This window comes from Microtus ochrogaster, chromosome 15 (genome assembly GCF_000317375.1).
Source record: "Microtus ochrogaster isolate Prairie Vole_2 chromosome 15, MicOch1.0, whole genome shotgun sequence".
Classification (NCBI taxonomy): Eukaryota; Metazoa; Chordata; class Mammalia; order Rodentia; family Cricetidae; genus Microtus; species Microtus ochrogaster.
Window position 1 is genome coordinate 27,171,285 of NC_022017.1, and position 26,064 is coordinate 27,197,348.

The window sequence follows — 26,064 nt, forward strand, 5'->3', positions numbered from 1 at the left end:
GGAAGGAAGGAAGGAAGGAAGGAAGGAAGGAAGGAAAGAAGGAAGGAAAGAAGGAAGGAAAGAAGGAAGGAAAGAAGGAAGGAAAGAAGGAAGGAGAAGAAAAGAAAGCCTCCTGGCTGTGGTGGCGCATGCCTTTAATCCCAGCACTCGGGAGGCAGAGGCAGGCAGATCTCTGTGAGTTTGAGACCAGCCTGGTCTACAAAGTGAGTTCTAGGACAAGCTCCAAAAGCTACAGAGAAACCCTGTCTCTCGAGAAAACAAAAAACAAAACAAAAGGAAGGAAGGAAGCAAGAAGGAAAGAAAGAAAGAGAGAGAGGAAAAAAGGAAACTCAGTGGTTCCCAGCTCTAGGAAAGTGGAGGTAGTGGGATCAGGAGTTCAAGGTCAGCCTCAGCTACAAAGTGAGTTTGAGACCAACCTGAGATACATGAGCTGCTATTGAGAGGGAGAAGGGGAGAAAGATATTAAGTTTATGATTTTCAAATGTTTAATTGGCTTTATTAATCTAAGATAGTGTGAGTATCTTTCAAGAATTAATCATTTTAATTTCATGCCCCTGAAGAGTACCAGCCTGAAAACATCATCTGGGTGTTTAATAAAAATCTGTGTGTTGACAAAGACAGCACACAAACAACCCCAGAGACACACCACTAGATTCTTCCCACTTTAGCTCTTATTTCAGGGTCACCGGTGGAAGGAAAGTGTGGAGCTCAGGAGTCCGTGGAGAAGTTCCTGGTGTTAGCTCATGCTGGGGAGGATTTAAGGTTTAAGGGGAAAGTCTGAGAAAGGGCCCCCAGTGATTTGCACAACAGCCAGCCAGCAGGCATCGTAAGAGCTGATTTAGCCCATCTTGATGAGATGACAGGGAGTGCATTTCCAAGGCACATGGCCCCCGTGAGCAAGCTCATAAATTGTGGTGTCATGAATATCCAATTGACAATGGCAGTGACAGCTGGACAACAGGACAGGATAGGCAGAAGGGGGTTCTTCCTGACTCTAGGACACAGTGACCTCACTCTAGAAAGGAAGGTCACACTTGCATGCTGAAGTATCCTCCCTCTGTCTTTAGGGGTGACCCTTCCATGTCTGGATAGGTCATCTGTCCTCCTATTGGTTCTTTTTTGGCTCCTGCCTAATACAGAGTTCTGTTTGATTCTCTCAAGCCCAGGCCTACTTTTCCTCCACACTGTGTCCTCAATAGAGTGGGCTGTGTGGCCCAATGAGGCAGGCTGCACCCTCCTTTATCTCCCTCCTCCTTATTGTTGTCCCCTCTCCTAGGTGGCAGGCCAGCCTCCTTTCCTCTGCCTCCTCCCTGCTCTGACCAAGAGTTGCCCATTTCCACCTGCTGTTCTGTTCTGCTCTCGTGGACAGCTTATGGCCAGGCACAGTTGCCAGCTCTGGGAATTTTCTAGCTGTCTTCCTGTCTGGTTAAGGACACTCCCTCCTGATCCTAGTGTGCTGAGAGGTATTGTCACCAGTGAGGGTCAGGTTTTGTCATGTGCTTCTGCATCCGCTGAGATGATCACGTGACTGTTTCCCCCTCTGCCCATGTGACGGATCACAGTGAAGGATTTTCAAGCACTTTGTGTGATGAATCCCACCCCGCCAAGGCAACCAGTTCCCACTCACGGTTGGTTCCATTTGCTGGTACATGCTTGCCCTCAGGTGTGATTGGTCGGAAGCCAACTTGTCAAGCGCTGTCCAACTTGTCACGTTGGGCTCACAGCGTGAGGAGGAAGGGTTCTTCTGTCTTCCTCGAACCTTGGGCTTTCTGCATGTGCGTGTCATCTGTGACAAGTTGTACCTGTGCATCTCCTGCCATAGGCAGCAGCTCACCCCCGGGCCTCACTCTTCCACATCTAACAGCAGGAGGTAGTTGTTTGCTCGGGTGTCTGCATGCCCTTGGGACAGTGTGATGCTTTCCAGGACTCCTACATGCCAGGCCTATGCTAGGACCCAGTGCTGTTGGCCTGGTTATGTTAAAGCTGGGACTCTTCTGGGGTGGGGTATATAGAACACAAACATGTAATTTAAAGAGAATTAAAGGAATCACCATGCAGCCTCCATCTGGATGGAGGAAAAGAATATTATCTTGGGCCATCAGTCAGCACGCTTCTGCAGAGACCAGACAGAATACATTTGGGGTGTTACAACCCCCCCCCCACTGCTCTTGCCTGCATGGGAGCTTTCCATTCCAGCAGCTGTAGGACTATCCTTCAGTTTCTGTTCACATTTTGTTGCTGATTAATGAGACCGCCCATCTTTTCATTAATCGGGCTTCCTGTGAAATGCTTGCTGGGCTCCCCCCCCCCTTTTTTTTGTCTTTTTCTGCCCTGTCTTGATCTCAGTGAAAACCTTCTCCATTCTCAAGGAACCACCAGTTCAGGTCTTGAAATGAGGAGCAGCTGTGCACTGTGAGGGAGGCATGCCCACCTTCATCCCTTCTGCATGGCGACCAGTTGTCCCTGCGTTTCATTGTCAATCCGCCCTCACCTCATCGCCCTGCAGCTCCGTCTCTGTCCACCCCCCTCCCACAGAGCCTCTGAATGCCTCATCTGACCAGTGGTCAGTCTGTCTGTCCTGGCCCCAGTTCTACATGTTTCTAGTCACTGTAACTTATAATGCACCTTAATAACTTTTTGTTGTTGGTAAGATCCAATCCAGACTCCAGGGTATGGGAGGTAGATGCTCCGCTGCTGAGCAGCTCTCCAGCCCTCATGGATACATCCTGGCTAGCTAGTATGCAATTCCTTCTTCTTGAAGAGCTTTTTAAAACTATTTTTTCTAAGTTCCATTAAAAATACTGAAGGTTGAAGAAATAGCTCAGTTGATACCCATTTAACAGATGTGGTAGCACACACCTTTAATCCCAGCACTCAAGAGGCAAAGGCAGGTGAATAGCTGGAGTTTGAGAGCAGTCTGGTCTAGGCCAGCCAGGTCTACATAGGGAACAAAAATCATAAAGACCCGGGTTTGACCCCTGGGACCTACATTTTAACAAGCCAGGCACTGTGATCCCTGGGGTTTGCAGGTCCCAGGGGTGTGAATCAGTGAGCCCCACAACTCAGTCTCAAACACGTGAGGCAGGCAGCACCTGAGGCATGCGTGGCACCTGAACTTAACCTGTGGCCTCTTACACCTCCATACCCTACACCCCCACACCCCAGAAACGCTAAAAACACATAAAGAAGTACCTTAGAGTGTTCCAGAAGCTGTCGACAGCCCTTTCTCTTCTGTGTGTTACTGAATACCATCTTCCATTGTAGAATTTCATAGAAACAGATAATGAGGGCAACGGTATTCTCCGGCGAAGGGACATCAAGAATGCACTTTATGGCTTTGACATCCCCCTCACCCCACGGGAATTTGAGAAGCTTTGGCAAAAGTAAGTGCCTCTCATCTACAGTGGGGCTGTTGTGTGTCTGGCCAGTTCATTACCGGTCTCGGGAAGCATCCATGCCTGTCTCTCATTAGGGTCTCAGGGGGAAGCGTCCATGCATGTCTCTCACCAGGGTCTCAGGGAAGCATCCATGCACAGCCCCTACCTGGGCCTCTGGGAAGTGTCCATGCACAGCCCTTACCTGTGTCTTGTGTCCTCCTTCCTGGTGGAAAGTAACCGTGACTATGGGTGGACACACCAGTCCTCAGGTCTCTAAAGAACTGGGTATTTCCCAGCAGCAGTACTGAATGGAGAGGTTTGAAGAGTCATAGTTCAAGCTCCTGGTTTTTCTGCAACAGGGAAAGAAATCACAGTCCCACCAGCCCTCAGGGAACTCCTTCAGCAGAGATGGCAAAGGTGAAGACAGTCTGCCTATGTCTAGAGCTGACAATCTATGCTGACAAGTTTATTGAGAACATAAGCAAATCTCAACAGCTTGGAGCAGTTTTCCAGGAGGGGAGGGCGGGGGCCATTTTTCAAATGCATTTTAGACTTAGCTGATTTGAACCAGGCTCCTGTGTTGATGCCTAGGTTTCCAGTATGCTAACAGAGCACTGTGCTCCAAACTAACAGTACAGCAAGCTGTAAGCTAACAGTGCAGTGAGCTGTGAGCTGACAGTGCAGTGAGCTCTGATTTAACAGTGCAGTGAGCTATGAGCTAGTAGTGCTAACAGTGCAGTGAGCTGCAAGCTCTGGTTCCATCTTTGAATGACTTTTTCTTCAGTACATGCTGGTCAGCCCCCGGGTCCTCAGGTTGTGTGCACCAGCATCACACCTTGAGGTCATGTTTACTGAATGGTATATTCTGTTTCCAGCTTTTCACCTGCCCATGGTAGAAGACTTAAATACAAGCTGAGTCTAGAAGTGGGAGATCTGTTTCTGCCTAACTGGCAAGTGCAGCATAGAGTTACTGCATGGGAGGCTGGGACTTCATGTGTTCAAGGGGCAAGGGCAAAGGTAGAGAGCTCATGATGGTATCTGTCACATGGGGTATATGACAAGAACGGGTCATTCAAGTGCAGGAGCATCCAGGAGTATGTGCCTTAAGTATCCAGTGGGAAAAGAAACTTGGGCTTCATTCAAGGAATGAAGACAACGATGTCAAAAGGTCTGAAAGCCTAAAAGGGACCATGCTATTCACTGGGGACCAGGAGCCAGTGGAAAAGCCAAGGAAGGAGGGCTACACAGAGATTCCCCCAAAGCCACCCCAGTTTCAGGGTTCAGAGGAAATCAGGGCTTCTTTTACAGATCATAAAACTGCCTCCACCCCAAGAGCCATATCTGGGTGATGCGGTAGAAGCTGCTAGAGTCCTAGTTGGCACTGAACAGGAGACGCTGCCACTGTCCCAGCAGGACTCTGACCTCATCTGCCATCTGTTGGTCTGGATCTCTTTGGAACGGCGGGTGGGGCACAAAGGTCCTGCAGAAGGAGGAGCAAGGAATGGCATGTCACTTTTCAGGACAACGGCTGCTGGAAGCCAGAGCAGCCAGAAGACAGACAGCAGGACTTCCAGAAAGGAGGTGTTGTAACCGTGCATGGCAGCTTAACTCCATGAAGGCCAGGTCACAGTGAACCTCATCCTGAAGACCAGGAAAACAGTCTGGACAGACCCACATTCTAAAAACCTCCCTAGGCTACACGCAGGAAGGGAGTTTCAGGAGACCAGCCTGGAGCTCAGAGGCCAACGGGGCTCTTGGTTCTAAGCAGGAGGAGGCTGCCAGCCCTCTAAGAGGAGAAAGGGAAAGGAGCTAAGGGTTGAGAATTCGGGTGGTCGTGCCAGCCTTCGACAGCCTGGAAGGGAGACTGTGCGAAGGCAGAAGCTCCAGGGATGCCATGCACAGAGCAGCTCACATCAGGAACAGTGTAGGGCGCTGTGCAGTGCATGTGGAGAACACAAGGCATCTGCAGGCAGAACAGTTAACCAGATGGAAATTCGGATCAGAAAGGTTGTTCAGGTGAGATCAAGGAGAACAGACAGCAGGCACATGGACTGGATGTCACCTCTTCATCCCACCCCCCAGAGTCTCTCAGAGCTGGGGATGAAGACAAGCAGCGCTCCACTTTTGCAGCAGGAGGCACTGTGGGCAGTGAGGCCACCTCCTCGGTGGTGCTCAGGACCTCAACAGCCTCCTCCGGCTATCCTAACACCAGATTGTATCCGGAAACAGCAGTGAGACAGGTGAACCCCAGGGCTTACTGATAGGGTAAGGGATGCAGTGTACCCCACTGCTCTGGATAAACAGGGTCCAGGAAGTCTGGAGCAGCTCGCGCCTACATGATGCCTTCCTGTTCAGGGAATCTGGATGTGTCCAAACGATACCGGAATAGGGAGACTGCCAGAGCGAAGAGGAAAGTGGTGTGTGGGTCTTCTGAAAACCTGATTATTAGAGAACACAACAGATCTAGGCAGAAAAGGCTTTCAGCATCCATTATTCACTCAACACTTTCTTGAGCCTTTGAAGTGCACTTCCTAGAGCTGTGGATTAGCCTGGAAGGGCCCGGTTTATGCTGTGGAGATAAATTAATAAACTGACCCCATATCTCAGCAGCTCAGGCTCCTCCATATTCCCCTTGTCACCCAAACTCCACTGTGTGCCTAATGTTTCTTGAGGACATCTCTCTCCCAGGGAGTGAGGAAGACTCAACCAGCTTTCAGGGGGCAGCTTCAGCATCTCTGTGGGTGCTCACCCTACAGAGGGGGGACTGTAGAGCTGGAGGGCCACACATGGGCTCTTCTCGTTGCCAGAGATGGCTCTAGAGGTTGACGAAACAAGGGAATGCTGCCCACCGAACCAGCTCCGGAGCTGTAAGCCTGCGCTCCCAAGAGCAGCCAGCAGTTCTAGACTTCAGACTCCTCACCAGACATGTGCTCACCTTCAGTCCCACAGTCCCTCCAGAGAATGTCTGGCTCCTGAGGTTCCCAGCTAAACGGCAGCTCTGCCTCCAGTGTCCATGTAGCAGCTCTAGGACAGGATGCCTCAGCCGAGTCTAAGTCAGCAGCCACTGAACCCAAGATGTCGGGGCTAGGGGAAGCATGATCCATGAGCAGAGTGTCTAGAAGGAGCTGAGGATATAGCACTTAATATGGAAAAATCCTAAGACCACAGCCTGTCCAGGGCACACGGGGTGGGGCGGGACCTTCTGAGGCATCCAAGGCCTCATTCCATCAGGTGGGGCTCAAATTATTTGAATCTATAAAGCAACTTCTTGGTAACTATGAAGAAATCCTGTTATGGATATGCTATTATGATAGAAGAGAGGGTACAGTAGGTGCTGCCAAGTCAGGAGTTCTGTGGAGACCAGCAGGTGTAGAAGACCAACAGGCGTGGAGACCAGCAGTTGTGCAGATCAGCAGGTGTGGAGACCACCAGGCATGTAGACCAGCGGATGTGGAAGACCATCACGTGTGGAGATCAGCAGGCGTGGGAGACCAGCAGGCATGGAAGACCAGCAGGCGTGGAAGACCATCACGCGTGGAGATCAGCAGGTATGGAAGAGCAGCAGGTGTGGAAGACCATCACACGTGGAGATCAGCAGGCGTGGAAGATCAGCAGGTGTGGAGACCAGCAGGCGTGGAAGACCAGCAGGCGTGGAAGACCAACAGGCGTGGTAGAGCAGCAGGCGTGGAAGACCAGCAGGCGTGGAAGACCAGCAGGCGTGGAAGACCAGCAGGCGTGGAAGAGCAGCAGGCGTGGAAGAGCAGCAGGCGTGGAGATCAGCATGTGTGGAGACCAGCCAGGAGGCCCCACCTGGAAGATGGGAGGCACTTAATGTTGCTTTATGCTCAGTTCTGTCAGGGTCCTATGTTGGAACTCAGTTATAAAATAGTGCTTTACAGTATGGAGATGTATGTCAGTATTCAAATCTAACCAAGAACTCTGAAAATGAAGCCATGCTGTAGGCCATCACTCCTGTTTTCTATTAATAGGAAATGAGGTTGCTCTTGTCATCATTGAAGGCAGAGAGAAGCCTGGATGCCCTGCGCAGATGTCAACTCAGTGATGTTTGGACACAGTGTGCCTCAAGATGAAGTGCCTCAAGGCTGAGTGATCAGGGCCTGCAGCTTAGAAAGCGGATTGGCTGGGCAGAAACATGTCACTCATGAGGCTCAACATGGGACCTTGCCACAGGCTGGAGCAGTGAAGGACTCCAGCAGGCACAGAAGGAGTCTTGCCCCGTGGCTCCGTGCAAGGCTAGAGCGCTACACCTGGGAGAGCAGAGGAAGTGACCTGGCGCTGGACGGGGATCCATTCAGAGGCCACCTCATCTATTGCAGTTCTGTGAGGACTTGCTAACTGTGCCCGGTGGACACCAGCACAGGAAGTCGGCCACTTTTCATCTGAAGAGCAGCTGTGTGAGCCGTCAAACCACTCTCTGAGATGGTGCCCTAGAGAATCCCCCAATTCTAGCTGCACAAGGTTCCTGGTTCCTCTCTACATGATCTGGGTCATCTGCAGGACATGTCCCATAGCCTTGACCGTGCCCTTTACCTCCAGGCCATGGTACTCAGCAGTCCTGAAACACATGCAAGAATCCATCGTCCACATAGCATGGAGGACTGACTCCCAGCGAATCTGAGCGATGGATGCTCATGTCTTTAGGTCCTACGTATGACTGATCACAGTGCACACCAAATGGGCAGTCACCTGCCTGTATCATGAGTTCATGGCCACTGTTATGGTAAATGCCAGCTTTTATGGGGCCTCCGCTCAGGACACGTTTTCCTTGTCACATCTGTTGCGCAGCCATTTTAAAATTCAACCTTTATAGGCAGTTGGTTTTTTTTTAATTTTACACAGAGGATTGCATAATGAAGGGTGAGGTTATGTAAGCAGAATTAGCTCTATGATTATCCACATTCATAGCAATATTTTTTTTTGCAACAGTACAATCTGCTCTTCCATGTCTCCGTAGTGAGAAGAGCCTGTTTGTGATCTCCATTAATAATGTAATGACGAAGTGCCTTTTCATTCAGCCTAAGTGTCACAGCAGAGAACAGGCTATAGGGGAAATCTGTGCCTTAGAAATACACTGCCTGTGTCTGCGACACGGACGGGGACACGCACACACACACACGAGGATCATCTAGCATATAGCAAGCCTGCCTTGGGGCTGCAAGCTGGGAGCAATGGATAAAATAACAGTGGTGCCTCAGGAAGCTTGCATGCACTAGGAGACATGACCTGGACCCAGCAGCTGGTAGAGCCCAAACTTGGCTTGCATCCAGACCCTGCCTGGATGTCCCCATAAGCATTAATTGTCCCTCACTAGCCCCTAAGAATCCAAGGGAGGTAAGGATCATGAGACTTTAGACCTGGGGGGAAGAAAAGGATTTCCCCAGCATGGACCGTGAGAAGGAGGGTTGTGGACGGTCCTCTTTCAGCAGCTCTCCTGTGGGAATGGGGGCCCTGGGAATACTGTTGGGGAGTGAGTGTCTTACTTGAGTCACATGGTACAGCACTCTGGTGTCAGGCTAGGTGCAGCCCTGAGGCTAGACAGGTGCTCTGTGCTTTGCTTCATTTAAGTATTTTTTAGACTTATTTATCTTATGTATTAGTGTTTTACCTGCATATATGCATATGTGTGTATATATGCGTGCGTGTCCCACACATGTGCCTGGTGTCCTAGGAGACCAGAAGAGGGCATTAGATCCCCTAGAACTAGAGTTATGGGTAGTTCTGAGTCACCATGTGGATCAAACCCAAGCCCTCTGGAAGTGCAGCCAGTGTTCTTAATCACTGAGCCACCTCTCCAGCCCCATGTGTATTGTTTTGAAAACAAAACTCACAGAAAGTACAGGCCGACTGTACTTTCCCGAGTTGGAGTATGAAGGTCGTGCTAATCACACACACCTGGCACAGGCTTGCGGGCTATTCATAAGTGGTAATAAGCCCACATGCAGCTGTCCGGAGTCTACCATGAAGGACTGCCATGGCTCCTGAGAGTTGGTAGGGTCTTGCTAGGGGTACCGCAGTACCCTGAACTGCCTCAGCTGAGGGAGTAGAGTCAGACAGGTCTGAAGGGAAACTGCAGGTCCACAGAGTACAGGGGGACCAGAGGCTAAGAGGCAAGGCTACATCTCCGCTAGGCATCCAGGCAGGCACGCTAGCTCAGCGGCAGGGGGACAGCCTTTTGACTTGTGGCATCCTTGCTTACTGGAGCATCAGCGCTCACACCTGCCACAGCTGCCAGCTCTCTTCCGTCTGCTGCTCTGCCTGTGAGGAGGAATGTGAGCTCTTAGAAGAAAAAATAACTCACCTCCTTGGCAGGGCACAGTGTGGCCATACTGGGGTGTCTCTTTGGGTACCACACAGAGCAGTGCCTCCTAAAACCAGCGTTGTCCCTCAGGGGACTGGGCTTGCGAGTGTTAAATGGGAGATCCTGACTCTTGTAGCTCCTAAATTAATCTCGGAAGCCCACATCTATAGATATCATTTTTTTCATTGGTGAGCAGTGGGCCGAAATCCTTCTGTTAAAAACAAATGCCTCAAAAAGAAAAAAAAAGAAGAAAGAAAATGGTCAATTTTCCTTAAAATTTTTATTGAAGTAATTCTATTCTATGTGAATAGCATCAGGAGATAAAACCTCCATTATTCCTTTTTTAATGAATTATAATTCAGAAAAATCTTGATAACAGAAAATGACTTAAAAGGCACAATGCACAGTTCTTATCTTGTTTTCCTTCTAGGCTCTCTCGCTGGGTATGTGTAATTGGTGTCTCTTCAAAGTGGGAACGGGGGCTTTTAACATCTTGAATCAAGTGGGACTCATTTATCGAGGCTTCAGGATAGAATACGCTTCCTGAAAGAGTTTCTTCTAACCCTTGGCACAGTCCATTTACACAGAGGGTGCTGAAACAAAAATGTGTGCAGAGTGGGTTTCAGCTGTCTGGATTTGCCACCGTGTTTCCACAGACACGGCCGCCGTGTGATCCGAGTCCATTCTCTTAGGGCAGGTCACTCTGATGGTCCAGCCAGTGTACGTGTGGCTCACTCAGGCCTCCTGTTAGGTATAGGTGCAGAGAGGGTCAGAGGCACAGACTGAGACTAGATTTGTGATGAGTCTGTTGGGCTTGTTTGTAGCTAGCAAGGAAGAAAACTTCCCCCAAATTGCTGATGTGGTCCTGGCCCCTGAACGCCAGCCCACCCTCCATGCCACTGATGACAACATGGTTTTTGTTTTTGACAGCTATGACACGGAGGGAAGGGGCTACATCACGTACCAAGAGTTTCTGGAGCGACTGGGCATCCGGTACTCGCCAAAGGTCCACCGGCCCTACAAGGAAGACTATTTCAACTTCCTGGGTCACTTCACGAAGCCCAAGCAGATCCAGGAGGAAATCCAGGAGCTGCAGCAGATGACCGAAAGGTGGGTGTGTCAGTACTGGGGCCTGCTTCTGGATTCTGTCCTCATTCACCCAGACAGTGGAGGCTGCTCTGACAGGACTCCTGTAAGGCTCTAACATCGTGCCCCACTGTAGAGCCTAGAAATCAGCTTTGCCAAAGAGCCACAGAACAGGGAGCTTCCACACGTCTTTCCTATGTTATTAGCCCCTCCTTGAATATTGGCACTTCCTGGTTGTGCACTGCATGGTGCCTGCACCCTGCTGTGACCCATCTGGAATGTAGGCCCCATAGGATATCTATGATACCCCACAGGCATCACGTAAGCACCTTTAAATGAATGGATGGATGAATAAATGGCTGTGGTTTAACTCACCACTTCTGCTTAGAGGGTTTATCCCTAGGACAACCCAGAGTTGCTCCACCATTGCACAGGGTGACATACAGTACACCTTTGACGTCAACAAAGGAAGCACCTTCCCATCTTGAGTCAGCATGCTGGCCTTGGGGAGTATGACCTGGTGTCTGCCTATTGAAACGATTGCTGGAAACGCTGGAATGCACGTGACAATGGTCCACAGGCCATGAGGGTTTGAAATGAACAGACCGGGATATCTGTACCTGAGCAAGGACAGGGAAACATGGAGTGAGGGTGAGCCATTTGATATGTAACTCGGCTGTGGCTCTTCTTGATTTTACCTGTGTGTGTGACTGTCCCTTGCTTGTCCTATCAAATGGTGGGACTCAGCTCCCATCTCCACCCCACACACTACATGGCACCCGAGTAGAAAAGGGGCTGCTGAAGAACCCCCAAAGGAAGCAAGGAAGCCACAGACACAGGGCAAAGTAGGAATGAGATGGGTTTAAGAGGCAAGCAGGTGGAATTTACCCCTGGATTGTGTCGAAGTTACCGCACCACAGAAACTGCAGGCCGAGAATTGAGTTTGTGAAATTCAGTGTAAAATACACGCAAGGTTGGTATAAATCAAATATGCCACAAACTGATGAAAAGTGGAATTTATCTTCAGCAGACAGGGCTGGCCTCATTACCCACGAGGGTCTTCACTCCCGTCTCTCCCCCCATGTGTGAGTAATGAGGCTCCTTGGCCCTCTGAAGGCATGCGCTTTCTCTCCTCTCACATGCTGGTGGCAGTGCAGGGATGAGCAGAAGATAAGCGTGACACTACATTCTCATCCCCAGGACCAGATCACTCATGTACTCTTGCTTGACCTCCTGCTTCCGCGGCACCGTCTTACCAGAGAACACAAACAACTGATCAGCTCCATTTTCTAAAAAAAAAAAAAAAAAATCATCTTGGCCCAGGCATGGTGCTGCCTGCTGGCAAACCCAGTGCTGAGGAGCTGGAGAAAAGTGGGCCCTTGGGGCTTACTGGTCAGCTGGTTCTCAACCTGGGGAGTTGCAGGTCAGGAAGGGACCCTGGCTCAAAACAAAGTGATGGCTTCTAAGGAGCAACACCCAGCACCACCACTGCTGGCTCCGTGCACACCAGCAGCACACGCCTAGATCCTGGCTTGCAGGAATCACTAAATGATGACCGCCTATCAGGGCGACTGGCTTTCTGAATGCCAATTGGATCAGTAGATGAACTGAAGGGATGGAGAAATAGGTTTTTGTCTCAATTGCAAGGATTTAATTTTGCTAGGCATGCCCTAGTGCACGTTGAAGGTGAAGCAGAGGCTTCTGTGGTCCTGTATCCATTCTCCAGGCCTTTATTCTGCTCTTAAGAATGGAAGTCAGAGAAATCCACAGTGATCAGCCCCGGGCGCAGGCCCTTTTTAGAAGGCACATGGAGAGGGGGCAGCTAAACCCAGCAGAGAAGGAAGGGAACAGGACTCAACTACAAGGTCACAGCGGCGTCCTTGTCAGCCTCCCTGGCCAGAGCCAGAGGAGGACAAGACCCCGGAACAGTCGTGCTGCTCAGTGTGGGCCAACAGTAGCTCTGCTTGGCGGCGTTCTTCCATCTCTGCTCCAAGCCCTCGTTTACTCTGTGCACATGTTTACTCTGAAAGGGAAATAATTGCTGCTCACAAGACAGTCCAAGAAATGCTGAATGCCTCAATTTCTAAAAATATGTATCTCCAAAAACTGTTTTGATCCTCTCCACTTTCATCCGCTTTCATTTCGAAGAGCTAAGCAGGATGGCAGTGTCGTGCAACAAGCTGGGGCTCCATAGCCGTAGCATGGGGCTGGGTTCACAGGACACCATAAGCAGCCCAAGGCAGGTGCTGTTGGTACACTCAGGACACCCAGCATGCTCACCTGGGTCAGACGTCAGCATCTCGAGCCTCTTGCAAGTCAGGAAGCCCACAAGGGAAGGGCCTGGGCCTCCACATGGCTTCTGCCAAGTGCCATCCTCTCTGCCGACCAGCCAGTGCCTCACCGCAGCCTGACTCTCCTGCATTCTGACAGTTTTGGTTCAGCGGTTTGTTTCCAGCCTTGCTCAAGGAGCCATCCCACAAATATGAAGTGGAGATGATGGACAAGAGCCAGAACAGATTTAACATTTAGAACAGATAACCCATTCTGTCCCCCTCAGGGACAGCCAGGAACCAAGATGGCACCTGAGCTCACCAGGTGGGTGTTTCCCTCAGTGTCTTCAGAGAAAGATGCTTGGAGACATGGAAGACTGAAGAAGACAGAATTTAGACAGTCTGTCACAGGCTGCGCTAGGTAGGGGAGGCAGGAGAATGCATGTGCCCATGTACATGTGTGTGCTGGCTATTTGGAGGCCAAAGGTCAACCTCAGGTGCTGTTCTCCATGATCTTTGAGACAAGGCCTCTCAGGGACCTGGAGCTTGTCTTTAGGCTGGGCTAGCAGCTGAGACCCAGAGATCTGCCTGTCTGCCTTCCCCAGAACTGGGGTTGCTCACCAGATCATGTGGGTGCTGGGGATTAAGCTCAGGCCCTCACACTTGCACAGCACAGTCCAGTCACCTTGGTGTTGGTCAGCTGGTGTCGAATGAGACCAACTCCAGTGTTTACAACAGCAGTCCACTGCGACTGTGGGGCTGGGGGTTCCTCGCACCAGCTCTTCTTCCTTCCTGCCAGCCCACTGTGCTGTGCGCGTGGCCTCTCCATGACCCCAGACCTGTCCCCCCTGTGATCTTGGTTCCACTGAGGATGCCTATTTGAGGCCCTTGTGTGCCCAACACCCACAGCAGCACACTCATATAGTAAGTGCACACTCGCATTTACTGAGGGAAGAGGCATTTTTCTTGCCTGTCATATCCTTGTGTTAAATTCTTGGTTCCCTTTGAAAAGCACCAGCTCTAACACAAACACAGGGCCGACATTTCTCCGGGGCAGTTTTGCTAATGATAGCAGTAATAAAACAACAGTGGCAGAGGCTGATAGCTTTTCTCAGGGACACCTTTTCATGTAAACATCGCACCAAGCCCACAAAGCACCTTCCAAATTAGCTCTTGGCTGAGCAATCAAGTTGTCACAGCAGAGTGGGCATCAAAAATTGCTTTTCTCCTGGCTTTAGGTGTCTGGGGTGGCTTCTCTTTCAGGGAGAAGCTCATGGAACATTATGAAGAGATCAGCAAGGCACTCAACATGCTAGAAAAATCCAAGATGGGCTCTGCAGCCCTCTCCAAGGTGCAGAACGTGCTGCAAGAATGTGGGTGTTCCCTGAAGGAAGAGGAGCTCATCAGCCTACTGAAGAGGTCGCCTGCTGTCCCCCCTCCCTTCCTCCCTTCCCTTCCCCCAGTATGTCCCTTGCTGTACTGGGCTGGTGATGCTGTTCTTTTTCCTTTTCTTCTATCTACTCCACACCGTTGACCTTGAGGTGACCTCCACTTGTTGCTTTGCTATTCTGTGTTTTAGCCAGAAGCACAGAGACCAGTTTGGCCAGGGCTTAACTTCTCCCAGGGAAGTTCCTAGGAAGTAGCAGTCCTTTTGCCCATGCCCCTGCCCCTGCCTCCCACGCCCACAGTCAGTAGCTCAAGGCTTTTTGCTCGTGGCCTTAGAATAGACCTTCTCCTGTCTCTCAGCCCTTAGCTTCTACCACCTCACACAAACACACAGAACTTAATGGCCCAGTTCTCTGTTGCTGGGCCTGACTCTGGGTGGTCCTCCAGCAGGATACACCTTCCCCCGGTGACCAGCCATCACTTTTCCTTTCTACACAGTACTGTCCTCAGGGTCATGTGATTATTCTTCCCTTTAGCTTAGCGTCCTGGTTCCTTGTCACCGCTGATAAATCCCCAGCTCACCCTGTGACAAATGTCCCTGTCCAGTGTGTTCAGTCTCCTAAGGCACGCTGTTTTGTGTTCTGTGGTTTCTGGAAGTGTTCTTGTCTTGGCTCATTCATGAGTTCCACTCCTTTGTTCATTTTGAAGCCCCTGACACTGAACACTGAAGCCACCCTGACTCCACGCCGCAAGGGTTTGGATCTTTCTCCCTTAATTTGTATCTCTTACTTTTCTCTTGGGGTTCTAGGAGAGTGCCTCGGTTCTCACTTGCAACTCTTCTTTCTCTGACTGTCCCCCAGTGTTCATGGCTTGGGTTTGCCCTCTCAGTGCCGTTGCCCTGCAGCAGGTATACCGCTCTTCATTCACGTACATCCAATTTCATTTATCAGAAATTAGCAAACTGTTTTCCAAAATGTTGTTGGTGTGTGTGTGGCAGGGAGGGGGGCATGTTTTAGTGGGGAAAGGTGTTTGCTGACAAGCCTGACCATCTCAGTTCAGTGCTCTGGGTTATGGAATGAAAGAGCGAATTCCCTCAGGTTGCCCTCTGACCTTTACATGCAAACTGTGGCCCATGTACACGCATGCACTTATGCGTACATGATGAATACATAAATAAAAGTTTTAAGCCTTTTAAAACCGGTTTTCTCCACCTGAGAAATCTGTCCTCAGTATGACTTTTGCAACAGTCCTTCATGTTGGACACATCTTTCAAAAGCATGCTTATGTTACCAGGGATGCTGGGAGCAGAGTAGAAGAAAGTTCCCCGGAGAGGTGAGTCTGGCACGGTTTACACTACAGGCAAACCTGGTGCATTGTCTCCTTGAAGTTCCCAATGTCAGCACCTTTAAAGCCTTTCTTGGGGATGCTAATTTACCAACAAATAGAGCATTGTCAGCTTAGACCCAGGGCTCCCAGGTGAACTTGAACTTGAGACAAATTGTATAGCATGAATCCCAGAGCACACTCAGGATGTGTTAATGCTGAACAACATCTGTCTGTTGGAAATTCTGTTCCTGGGGACCCTGGACCTGTGGGAGGACTATAAATCCCTCAGTTAGTAGGCTGGCCTGAGCAAGGCCCCAGTATATCCAGCTCCCAGCCCCGGTTCCCTTCTGAAGGACAGTTGCCCTGGAGACAGAACTCAAATTCTTTGATCACTCAAATGCTCTGACACCCGCTTCCGTCTCCCATGTGACTTCTGGTGGAGTCTGATGTACTTCTTGCTTTTATCCTGCATAGGAACACTTTGCCCTTCCCTCTGGCTCCTTTTACAATCTTTCTTTCTGTCTTTGGGATCCTGTGGTTTGAGTCTGTTGGTTTGCATCTGCTGTGCCTGGGTTTGCCTCGCTCCATGTTCACCCAGCTTCCTGGACCTGTGGCTTGGTCGCTCCCATTTCTTCTGGAAGTCTTGGCCATTATTTTGAAATGTGGGCAGGGCCACCATTGTTGCTCCTGCTTCTGCTGCAGGGCCCTGCCTGCCCTGTGAGTCTGTTTCCCTCTCTGCTTACTCAGCTTCTCCCTTTTTGCCTGGGGTCTTCTCCCCCACATAGCTCATGCTAGTCATGGCTATGTATGTTGTGTGATACATGGAAATGAAGGGCCATGCCATCTTCAACTGCTCACATGTTCTCTCCCTCCTCCCAGAGCCTTCCCACTGAATCTATTTCCAGCTGAATAAGAATTGGTATGTTCAATGAATAAATCATGGGAAAATGGATACAGATAAATAATTAGTTAAATGGTTCTGACAGAGTCTTGTTAAATCATAGTTAGACTTGATACTTTTATAAACAGCACAAAAGGCCTGGGAGCTTCTGCGCTCCACCTCTCAATGGATGATCAACTTTTCTGTGCGTCAAAGCCTTAATAAGGATCCATCACTGAGTCGCTTGTTCCTCCTCAAAGACCCCTTGATGATAAACATCTTGACTATTGGTAATTGCATGTAGATTATTCTTTCCTGGATCCAAAATAGACTTTTCCAAACCCTCACAAGGAGGTCCGCATATGCGTTTGCTTTATTGGTGCATGTTAATACTTCTCTGGCAGCTCCTCCCTACACATGAAGCAGTGCTGATTGTCTGTCTCCTTGTGTCCCTGTCACATGATCCATGCCAATGCAAGCAGGCTGAGCTGCTCTGCAGCTGCACCTTGCAAAGCTAGGCTCTTGCCTCTCCTTCAGAAGCATCCGAGTCACTGGAAACTTCTCTTCCGCTCAAGCGTCTGAGCTGGTACTCAAGGGCTCCAGCAACTGAATCACAGAAGCAGCAACCTTTTTGCGTGCGTGTGCAGATACACATGCATATGTGCATACACCACGCATGAATGTTGTCTGCCTTTTTCTTTTCTTTCTTTTTCTTTTCTTTTTTTTCTTTCTTTTTTTTTTTTTTTTTTTGAGACAGGAAACCAACCTATAACTATGGTAGCAAACACCGGGCATCCACATGTCTCCTCCACCTCTGCATCTAGCCTTTAAAACAAACAAATGAAAGAATATGAGGGCAGGATCCAGTTCAGGTCGGTGATCTGATTTAGCAGTCCTTTCCCATCCGAGCTATGTCCCCAGCTCAGGAGCTGGGGCAATGAAGGCATGAAATTTTATTCTGAGTCATACTGGGTGTATGTAGGAAACTCTCCAAGCTTACTCAAGCTATTCTTTTGCAATTTGAAGGGAATTGTTTCCCAGTCCAAGTTGAGGACACAAAGGGACCATCACTGCTCCATGGATGCCCTTGTGGGGACATATACTGAGATGGAGTTTTTATTGAGGAAATATTAAACTAGATAGGTTTCACACAATACCCTTGGAGAGCTTTGGGCCTGACAACCTCATTTCAGTGAGACTTAGAAAAGAATTTAGTGTGCTTGCCTCAGTTCCCCCGTCCTTGAACTCTCTCTGACACACACACACACACACACACACACACACACACACACACACACTCCTCCTCTGAGTTCCCCTGCCACGCCTCCATGCACACCACCATGACAGGAACTTCCTCTCCAGCCTATAGCTCAGATGGCTGGTGCCCAGTTAGGTCTGCTGTCCTCCCAGTCCTTCCGCAAAGGCCGCAAGGGCGGGCCAGCATCTCTCACCCAGCAACCCTTGCTGCTTCCTGCTCCTTGAAACTCTGAGCCCCAGTGCCCAGCTGTCAGGTCTTGGGCCTTCAGGATAGGGCAGCCCAGCCCGTGGCCTCACCACTGGGCAGCCCTCAGTCTTGCCTCTTGTAGCTTTCACCTTGTTCCTCTCTGTGGTGACATGTGTACACATCAGAAACCAGCACAAGTGGGCCTGTGCCAGCAGGGTGGGCACCCTCCTCTTCAAGCCATTCTCTTCCCCCACACTGCCCCTGTATTCTGCAACTGTTTGTTGAATGAATAAGCAACTTTTCTTTTCAATGAATCTATTTTTTTCTTTTGTGGGAGCAGCTTGGGCATCAGTGTGCATAACAATTGCATCAATCCCCTCGACTTCTTGAGAGCACTTGAGATCAGCAAGACAAGCAAAGCTCAGCCAAAAGAAAGAGAAGAATGCTCGCCACGCTCCAACTTCTCCAAGCTGAACCCCGAGGAGGTGGTGAAGAGCATGCAGGCGGTTGTGGAATCCTCCCAGCCTGCTTTGTTAAAGGTAGGGTAGATTGCAAAGAGCCCAGTCAGGGAAAGTCACCTCCATCCCTCCCAGCGGCTCCAAGCCCTGTCCAGATCCACCTCCCCCACAGTCTCCTGAGCATCTACTGGATCCAGGTTGTTGATTGGAGCAGTTTCATCTCCAGGATTGCTCAGTTAAAAAAAAACAAAAAACAAACAAACAAACAAAAAAAAAAAAAAAAACAACCACCCTGACCCTGCTCAGCCTGAGGCCAGGGCCAGCTAGAGAGGAGAGATGGTCCAGAAACAAGCTGAAGCCACAGGACCAGCAGGCAGGGAAGACAGAGAGTTCGTAGTCAAGCTGAGACCACAGGATCAGGCAGAAAAGACAGAGTTCAGGGACAAGCTGAGACTACAGGGTCAGGCAGAGAAGACAGAGACACCCAGCCTCATACAAGGGATAAGATGAGGCTGACACTTGGGGCTATGCTCAGACCTCCACAGCTGCAGTTGGGCATTCACGTGCTCACGTTCATACACACAAGTATAATTTGTTTTGAAGGACATAGAGACTGAATGACAGTGGCTCACATATCTCATGAGCTCTCAGTGTGCTCAAGAAAGTGACCCATGGGGATAAGTGATGTTAAAGTGGCCTTCAGAAGGTTGAACAGGACAGGAGGTGTCACGAAGACAGCTGTGAAGGAGACCAGAAAGCTGTGGGTCATTCAAGGAGAAGGGTGTTCTTCCGCTGTCCCTTGAGTGGCCCTTTTATGTGATGTGGTGGCTGGAACCATGCTGGTGTCTTTGGAAGGAGTGATGTGGAACTATGCTCCTAAAGGTGTGTCCCCAGACTGGTCCACAGGTGGCTAGCATACCAACCCCAGGTGACAGTCAGCTTAGACCAGCAGATTGCCAGAGGCCACTAGGACCATGTGCTTGAGGCCCTTATCAGGAAGGTTGAGACTGGTTCAGGATGGCCACTAGAGGGGACCAGGCGTCTGAATACATCCCTGAGTGCCACTGCAGATGCCACACACCTGTCTTGTTTCCAGGCAATACAGCAACACTGTACCCTTGTAGCATTCTATAGATTTCAAAGTCCTTTCCTAGTCAGCTCCTACACCCATGCTGTGGCTAGCAGACCGAGTTTATCCACAGATACCCAGGAGGTTCAGGCCCCATGGCGAGAGGGAGCTGGACCCACACTGCTTCTCAAGCATTACCCAGAATGCCGCGGTGTGTCCCACACCACATACCTTCCAGCACTCTTACAGCACAAACTGCTCGTTGGGCTTGGATCTTCGTTCAGATGGCTGTGCTCCTGGTTCCCACATCCTTGTACCTTTCTGTCAAAGACTCACTCACTCACAACCACCCTCAGCTAAGTCCCCTTCATGGAGAATGCGCTGAAGTTGAGGGAGATCAGGACTTAGCCAAGCATCTAAGCCCAGGACCCAGGGCCAGGGACTGCCCCACTTCCTCAGTGACTGCAGGCTGTAAAGCTCTTCCTGCCCCAAGGTGTTCCTACAAAGCACAGATGAAGAAAGCAGGCTCAGGGGAGCTGGACTGGAGGTTGCAGGCACATTAAATTTTTACTTTTAAAAAAAGTATCTTGTCAGGCGGTGGTGGCGCATGCCTTTAATCCCAGCACTCTGAAGGCAGAGGCAGGTGGATCTCTGTGAGTTCAAGGCCAGCCTGGTCTACAGAGCTAGTTCCAGGACAACTGGGGTTTGTTACACAGAGAAACCCTGTCTGTGGGGTGGAGGGGCATCTCAAGTCTACTGCTTGATACAAACTTCCCAGTGCAGTAAGAATGAATGATTTTCTTTGACCAGATGGAAAGGAATGAGTGTACTGTTGATGTTTTCACACCTTCCCAGTTGATGGCCGCATGCCTCCACCTGCAGTGTGTCAGGGCGATCGCACGGTCTGGCCCATGGTGTGGGCGCAACCCCTCAAGCATAGGCTGCAACATTCATTTGCCCGTAGCCTTACCAGCTTTCCTTGTGTTTGTTTGCTGTAGGCATTTTCTGCACTGGATAAAGAGGACACTGGGTTCGTGAAGGCTATGGACTTTGGAGATGTCCTGAAGAGTTTCTGTCAGAAACTAACAGATAACCAATATCATTATTTTTTGAGGAAATTAAGACTCCACCTAACGCCCACCATACACTGGAAATACTTCCTAGAGAACTTCGGCTCCTTCCTGGAAGAGGTAAGGCGTCGTCCTGCAGCGCAGCGACAAGGGACAGCTGATTCAAAATGAAAAGCTGATGGACTGTGTGGAGGGCTAGAAGGGAAAGTGTACCCTCTACTTCATGGGGAAGTGCTCTCTTTTGTTGGAAAGAAGCCCGAGCGCTTGCATTTATTCGGTGCCTTTCGCACTCAGAGGCTCTTAGATCCCAGAAGATGATCTGACGTCCAGGAGAACGAGGCCACGGTAGCCTACTGAGGGCTGCCCCGGCCGAGCTCCAGGCAGAGATGAATGTGCAGGTGGGGTGGGTCGTGACGGATGCCCAGGTGGGAAGCCAGGGGGGACTCCATGGAAGGGCAATGGCAACAGCTGCCCACGGGGTTCTTCTCTGTCATGCGCAGAGAGGGACTCTGGATGAACTTGGCACTTGTTGCCAGCTTGCCTCCCATGGCTGCAGAAGTGGGATCAGCATCACTGATGGTTCCAGCCTAGATGACTGGCTAGACAGCCTTCCTTACAGCACTCTGTGTGACCTGTGTCACCTGCTGTGACCCCTGATGGAGGAATAGGAGGAACAAACCAGTAGATAAACCACAGAGAGCTTATGATAGATGGGGCTGTCCTCCGTGCTGGCTGCTTTGGTCCTTTCTTGATGTCCTTTCCAGTTGTCTGTGTACGTGTGACCATATGTTGACACCAAAGCTCACTGTCCTCAGTCATATGTATAATAGGTAAGACCTAGAGAGGAGACAGAGCCGGTGGCAGGAACCTCCTGGCTAGGCACCACCTAATATAGTATGCCAGTTTTATAAGACTCTGGCCCGGAGATTCTGGGTGACCTCCCCAGTGAGTGAGTACAGGCTGATGTGTAAACCCAGGAGGCCTGGCTTCCAGTCTCCCACTTGTGGACATCCTCCTGCCTCAGCTTCCTAAGACTTGGGATTACAGTCATGAGCCAGCATGCCCAGTTTTCACTGATGTTAACATTGGCTTTAGTTCACTTACATAAGCTATTACAAAAATAATCTCAATATTAAATGGAATCTGTCAAGAGCACACTAGTATTCTTGTACATGCATGTATACATATGTGTGTGTTCACACCCTTCTGCTGGAAGCATGTAGGTTATCTTGGGTTTCCTCCATGATAGACAATAACCTCTGTGCCTGTCTTCTGTGACACACATGTATACATATACACATATGTGTAAACATGCATGTGAAAGCATGCAGAGGGGTACACACACACACACACGCACACACACACACACACACTGCTGTTCCATGTAAAATAGCTATTGGTTCTGATGCTGCCTGCATCTCTTAGGTGGTTATTCAGTGTACACTGGACTTCCTGATGCTCCGTGGCCCCACCATTCTCTGTGTTTTCAGCCACATTAGCCTCTGCCTTGGTGTTAATGATTTCAGCTGCAGAGATTGCAGCCCTTGTTGCCTGTAAGTTGCAAAGACCTTCTCCTGGTCTGTGGCAGGATTGTGATCTTCACGTCTGGTGGCCGTTGCTCTCCACTGTGGTTATGCTTTTCATCATCTTGTCAGAAACACATTGTTTGTTGTACAGATTTCAGAAAAGGCAGCAGCCATGTGACCCCACAGTGATGGTGGCTTGTCACTGTCAGTGCCGTGAGCTCCCAATCATCCCTGGGTGTTTCCTCACTATTAACTGGGTGAGCAAGGTGACAGATGGCTTCCACCAAGTCATGTCCCTGCTCCTGCCCACTGCAAGAAAGGCAGTTTCCAGGCCGATGCTTCTGCACTTCGTTGAAGATGGTCTTTTCCATTTTTAATGCATTTGACACACTTCCTCCAGCTAGGCCACTACCTTCGGGACCATTTTCTTTCCAACCACCACAGGTCCACTTGCTGTTGCTTGTATGTGTATGTGACCTCTTGGGGTTGGATAACCTATCAGGGAGCTCATCTTTGGGGAAGTCTGGTTTTCCCTCTCTTAACAGCCGTTAATTACCTGTGTCTCTCCATCTATGGGTAGAGCTTGTGAGATTCCCCCATCCACCGTGGCGTGTCCACTAGTCATTGTTCAGGTCTTGTTTAGGCAGCTGAGGTTTTGAGATATCATGGCCACAGCCTCCCTGTCCTAGCTAGAAGACACAGTCTCCCAGCAGACTTCTGGTTCTCTGGTTCTAACCATTTTTCAGCCTTCCCTTCCACAATGTTCCCCAAGGCTCAGGAGAAGGATTGTATTGTAGATACATTCATTGGGACTGGACACCCTGTGGTCATCTGTTCTCTTCATTTTGGCCAGTTTTGACTTTCTGTGGTATCTCCGTCCATGATGTCTCCATCTGTTGTGAAAAGGAGCTTCTCGGATGGGGGGTGAGAGCTACATTTATCTGTGGGTGTAGCAAGATTAATAAAGACTCAGATATTGGGATTCAGCCTCAAGACCAGAAAAGCAAAACAGCCAGCCACTGGCTCTTAACTCTTTCTCAATCTGAAATGGCGATCCTGCCTCCAAGAATCCTCAGAATGAGACTGAGAGCTGTCTCCTCCCATTTTATAATCCTCTCTAGTACTGGAATTAAAGGCCTGCACCACCACCACCACCTGGTTTCTATGCAAACTAGTGTGGCTACTGGGATTAAAGGTGTGTGTCACCACTGCCTGGTCTGTAAGGCTGACTAGGGCAGCTGTTTTACTCCATGATCTTCAGGCAAGCTTTGTTTGTTAAAATACAAATGAAATATCACTGCATGTGAGTATAGGAATAGGTATTTAGGCCGCAGTTAGGATTGTGCTGGTTTAGGAATGTGCCTGCCCAGTTTCTAGTGCTGGAATCCAATTCTGGTCCACATGCTTTAAAGCGTGATGAACGCTTTATCTACTGAACCACCTCCCCAGACCCCATATGTCTACATTTTAAAGAAGCCCAGAACAAAAATGTCTGAGATCAAAGGGCAGGAATATCTTTATTGATCTTGAAAGCAACTCCCTATAAGATATTTTTTAAACAGTTGTCTATATTAGATTGCATCATATGAAATCAACATTTTTTTTTAAAGTCTCCAGTGATTGAATGTGGGTAGTACTCATGGCTTTAGGGAACATCTGTGGTTGCCACATGTGTCCATCGTACACTAGTTAGCTTGAATTCATTGCTTTAAAGGGAGAGTTGAGACTGTCCCTCTGTTGATCACTGTGGCTGTTTTGGGGCATGTGGCGGTTTGAAAATGATCCACAAGGGGAGTATCTCTAATGGGAGATGTGGCCTTGTTGGAGGAAATGTGTCACTGTGGGGGTGGGTTTTGAGGTCTCCTATGCTCAAGCTACTTCCAGTGAGACAGACCACTTTCCGTGACCTACAAGTCAAGATGTAGGACTCTCAGCTCCTTCTCCAGCACCATGTCTGCCTGCATGCCGCCGTGTCCCCCATGATGACAATGAACTAGACCTGTGAACTGTAGCCACCCAATTGATTGATTTCCTTTATAAGACTTGCCTTGGTCATGGTGTCCCTTGGCAGGGTCCTTCTCTCTGCTCCTCTGCACACGGGTCTTTCCAGGCAGGCTCTGTAAGCAACGGGGTTTGGGGGCTGCTAGAGGTTTCAGCACTCTTGGGGTTCCTTTTACAATTATTTTTAATTTTTAAAAATTGTTTTTATTTGTTTGTGTCTGGGAGCGTGTATGCATGCTGTCCAGAGAGGCCAAAGGTGTTGGATCCCCCTGGAGCAGAGTTACAGGAAATTATACATCACCTGGTGTGTGGTCCCTGCCTTCCAGAGTGCCTGCTCCAGCCCAGGGGATAGTGAACAAGGGCTAGGTCAATTGCCTGATGTGAGGGTGTGCTCCAAAACAGGTGGAAAGCTGGAGACAGGCCTGTGTGAGAGGGAGACTTATGGGGGAGGGGCCTTGGCTAAGACTGTCAGGAATGATCAGGGCCTGTCAGCGTGGGGTCGCTGGCGTGTGGGTGAAGTTGAGGTCTTTAGGAAGATTTGTGCCAGGTTTAAGGTCCTAAGGTAACTAAGGCAGATGCTAGTGTGGAAGTGCCCACGTCTGCTCAGGCTGCACAACAAAAGACCCGTAGAAGCCAGATGTGGGAGAGGCAGAGCCTGTACCTCAGTGGTCACACAGGACCATCACGGGATGGGGGGGGGCTACCACTAGGGCTCTACCTGGGGCACTTGGAGGCACTCATGCCAGCTATTAGGGGTTCTCTTTATAAGTCACCTCACCTCCAGACACACTTTGCCCAACACCCCATGAGGGTTCTGGAGGAAGGGCCAGTGGAGTGATACTAAGTGATCAGCAGTGGAAGACAGGAAGAGCCCAGCCCACAGAGGCGGCTGCTGCCACCCTCGCTATGCCTTTGTTTATTAGCGATTACCTGTACCACAGTGAGGAGGATGCCGCAGAGAGGTAGCCACACCCGGTCCCTGCACACCTCCCAGCATTCTGAGGACACCTGGCCGAGAGGTGAATACCTCAGCCTGGGTGAACCACAAGATGCCATTTACCAGGATTTCAAGCCGAGCCAGGGACCACAGGCTTAAGGGACCATAGGCCCCTGTGAAGGGAATTATCACACAGACACCATGTGGGTGTCCTTTGTCCTGTTTACTCACCAGTTGGAGCAAGACGCGGGGACAGAGGCCACCCACCAGCTCTTGAGTGCTCTTCAGAGCGTAGGTGCCTTGCTCTAGGCCACCAAGAATGACTGGGGACTCCCGCTCCATGTGACTGGGAAGGTGGAGGGAAGCTGAAGCTTTCCTCATTGAACCTGCTACAGCTTAATCCCAGGCTCTTCACCAGGAAAGGTCAGAAGTGATAGGGCTGGGTAAAGCATCTCTTAAGCTCATTAATGGGACACCAGTCATCCTTTCCCTCTGCAGACACAGAGGAGGGAAGTAATTAAAGAGATTACTGGTGTAATTAAGGAAGCCAGCACCTTCTGCAGAAAGGAAGTCAGCAGAGATCACTGCCTATCCATGGCCGCTGGATCCTTGGGACGTAGGACTGTGTTCATGCCCTCAGTGAGCCCTTCAGTGTACGGGCAGAGTGTAATCCTCATCTCACTCCGCCCGTTTGCCATGCAGTGTGAGCCTCAATGTCTCTTCTCAAACATGTCTGTGCTCTCCTGTCTGGTGGTTGTTGAGCAGGCATGTGGGTCTTGAACCCTTCCCACAGGGGCACCTGTCATTCTGTATCTTAGGTCCTGGCTCCCACTCTGGCTGGTTTAGCACAGGCTCCTTCTACTTCCAAAAGCACCAATGCAGTTGGTGCTTGGCAAGAAGCAGGGTCAGGGCAGA

General features: G+C 50.0%; 1 protein-coding gene across 1 annotated transcript in view; it reads left to right on the top strand.

The window, feature by feature from the left end:
• Efcab6 (EF-hand calcium binding domain 6) overlaps window positions 1-26,064 on the top strand; it is a 192,704-nt gene that overhangs the window by 143,135 nt on the left and 23,505 nt on the right. The window contains exons 22-26 of the mRNA XM_026782404.1: window positions 3,265-3,383; window positions 10,627-10,806; window positions 14,316-14,471; window positions 18,429-18,627; window positions 20,614-20,805. Coding sequence (XP_026638205.1) covers window positions 3,265-3,383; window positions 10,627-10,806; window positions 14,316-14,471; window positions 18,429-18,627; window positions 20,614-20,805 — 846 coding nt within the window. The remainder of the gene's footprint in view (window positions 1-3,264; window positions 3,384-10,626; window positions 10,807-14,315; window positions 14,472-18,428; window positions 18,628-20,613; window positions 20,806-26,064) is intronic.